At 39.8% G+C, this 2,094-nt stretch overlaps 1 protein-coding gene across 1 annotated transcript; it reads right to left on the reverse strand.

The window, feature by feature from the left end:
* Positions 1 to 580: 580 nt before the first annotated feature.
* LOC133722530 (probable mannitol dehydrogenase) lies at positions 581 to 2,094 on the reverse strand. The gene is made up of 5 exons (XM_062149412.1): positions 1,994 to 2,094; positions 1,777 to 1,890; positions 1,116 to 1,645; positions 879 to 1,031; positions 581 to 786 (listed from the first exon to the last, which is right to left on the reverse strand). The coding sequence occupies exons 1-5, from the start codon at positions 2,083 to 2,085 to the stop codon at positions 581 to 583; spliced, it is 1,095 nt and encodes a 364-aa protein (XP_062005396.1). The 5' UTR covers positions 2,086 to 2,094.

Here is a 2,094-nt window from a genome sequence, read left to right on the forward strand (position 1 = left end):
AGGCAACAACCTTCTCAATAGAGCTGCAAAAGCGGAGGTATTTGGTTTTAGAATGTCTAAACCAGACCCCTATCGATTATTCTAGTGGGAGTTCATATGGCACTTCTGATAGTTGTTCCGGGTTCTCTAAAACTAAATCTCTTGAATTTTAGTTCATGACATTGTGATAGAGCAGAAATTCAGCCTTTAGAGTTAAATCTTAAAGTCAGCCATCATTGCTGATAAATCCATGTATTTTTGTATCAGATATTAGTTTTCAGTTCTTAATTTTGGTTTTTGATGAATTTACATTAGGAGTAGGGATTAGAGATATAGCAAAACAGTTTGAAGTGATTATATAGCAAAACAACATTACAAAAGAAGGCAGTAATTATTCAAATATTCATTTATTTCAAATCATTAAAAGAAGGCAGTAAATTATTCATGTAATCATTTATTTCGAATCATCACATTACATTCTGCTTATAATGTGATGAAGATAAGAGAGTTTAAAAGAAGAAAAAGAATGAATGTAGCAAACAACAAATCAGTCTCTACTTCTGTTCTTGTTTCTTCAACGACACAGTCTGGGTTGTAGAATTTAAGAGCTAGCCTTTAGTGTGTTTCCAATGTCAATGACAAAACGGTATCTGACGTCTGCTTTGGCAAGGCGCTCCATGGCAGTGTTCAAGTAGTCAATTGGGATAACCTCGATGTCTGCTGTTATGTTGTGCTTAGCTGCAAAATCGATCATCTCTTGTGTCTCCTTCATACCTCCAATGCCGCTACCAGCTACCATCTTCCTTCCTGTTAATTCGAACATTACATTAAGCTCTGTTAATAATCCTACAATGCAAAATATAACAGGTAAAGCCAACTACTCGTCGTTACATGCTTACCCATGAGTAAAGGAAAAACCAGAAGCTCAAGAGGCTTTTCTGGTGCACCAACCATAACAAGCTTTCCATGAGACTTCAACAAACCAATCAAAGGCAAGAGAGGATGTTGTGCAGAAACTGTGTCAATGATCCCATCCATGGTACCATGGCAGCCTACAAATTAATCAATGAAACAAACATTAAGTAACAGTAACTTGTTCATTGAATAATCCACTTAAAAGTCGTAAAAGATGTAACTTGTTCGAATAATTACCTGCATTTGATCTTGGTCACGACTAACCAAAAACGAATCAGCACCTAGGTGTTTAACAGCTTCCTCCTTCTTATTAGGGGACGTACTGATCACTGTAACCTTCACTCCCATTGCCTTGGCAAACTTCACCGCAACGTGGCCTAAACCGCCTAGGCCAACCACACCCACATGCATGCCGGGCTTGTCAAGTCCAAAATATCTCAACGGGTTGTAGGTTGTGATTCCGGCACATAGGAGGGGAGCAGCACAATCAAGGGGTAGGTTGTTCGGGATACGGACTACGAAGTCCTCATCGGCCACCGTAATGTCAGAGTAACCGCCATAGGTGGTGGTTCCATCGTAGTACTTCATACCATACGTGAGTATTTGTTTGGGGCAGTAGTTCTCAAGGTGGTCGGTACAACTATCACAAGATCGGCAAGCTCCCACCATGCATCCAACACCGACTTTGTCTCCAACTTTGAATTTTTGTACATTGCTCCCTACTTCCGTCACTTCACTGACAATCTCATGCCTGCATTGCCGAATTGTGTTCATATTAGATTACTGAAGAGGTTCATAATTCAAGCATTAAGAAAATGGTAAACACCTTTACTAGTTATACTAGTAAGTAGTAAAGAGTGTGCAGGAAAAGGTCGAACGTACCCGGGAACCAGAGGATAGGTAGAGAAGCCCCATTCATTTTTGATCATGTGAAGGTCCGAATGGAAAATCCCACAGTACAACACTTTGAATGTCACGTCTTTCTCTCCGGTTTCCCTGCAATCAAATCTGTTGAACTTTAGAAATATAAAACAAACATGTACTATGGTTTAATCTGAAGAGGAAGAACAAAGAAGTGTTGAACTAGTTGACAATCTACCTTCTGGAGAAACTGAAGGGAGAGAGAACACCATATGAATCTCTTGCAGCCCATCCAAATGCCTTCTTGGGGTGTTCTTGCGCGTTAGACATCACTATCTT

Source organism: Rosa rugosa, chromosome 7 (genome assembly GCF_958449725.1).
Source record: "Rosa rugosa chromosome 7, drRosRugo1.1, whole genome shotgun sequence".
Taxonomy (NCBI): domain Eukaryota; kingdom Viridiplantae; phylum Streptophyta; class Magnoliopsida; order Rosales; family Rosaceae; genus Rosa; species Rosa rugosa.

What these genes read in the sequence shown, in the direction of transcription:
- LOC133722530 (XM_062149412.1), bottom strand. Translation starts at nt 2,085, where the DNA reads ATGTCTAACGCGCAAGAACACCCCAAGAAGGCATTTGGATGGGCTGCA. An exon ending in GCAGGTAATTATTCGAACAA is followed by an intron (nt 1,032 to 1,115) that starts GTTACATCTTTT and finishes ATTAATTTGTAG; the next exon opens with GCTGCCATGGTACCATGGAT. An exon ending in GGTTTTTCCTTTACTCATGG is followed by an intron (nt 787 to 878) that starts GTAAGCATGTAA and finishes TCGAATTAACAG; the next exon opens with GAAGGAAGATGGTAGCTGGT.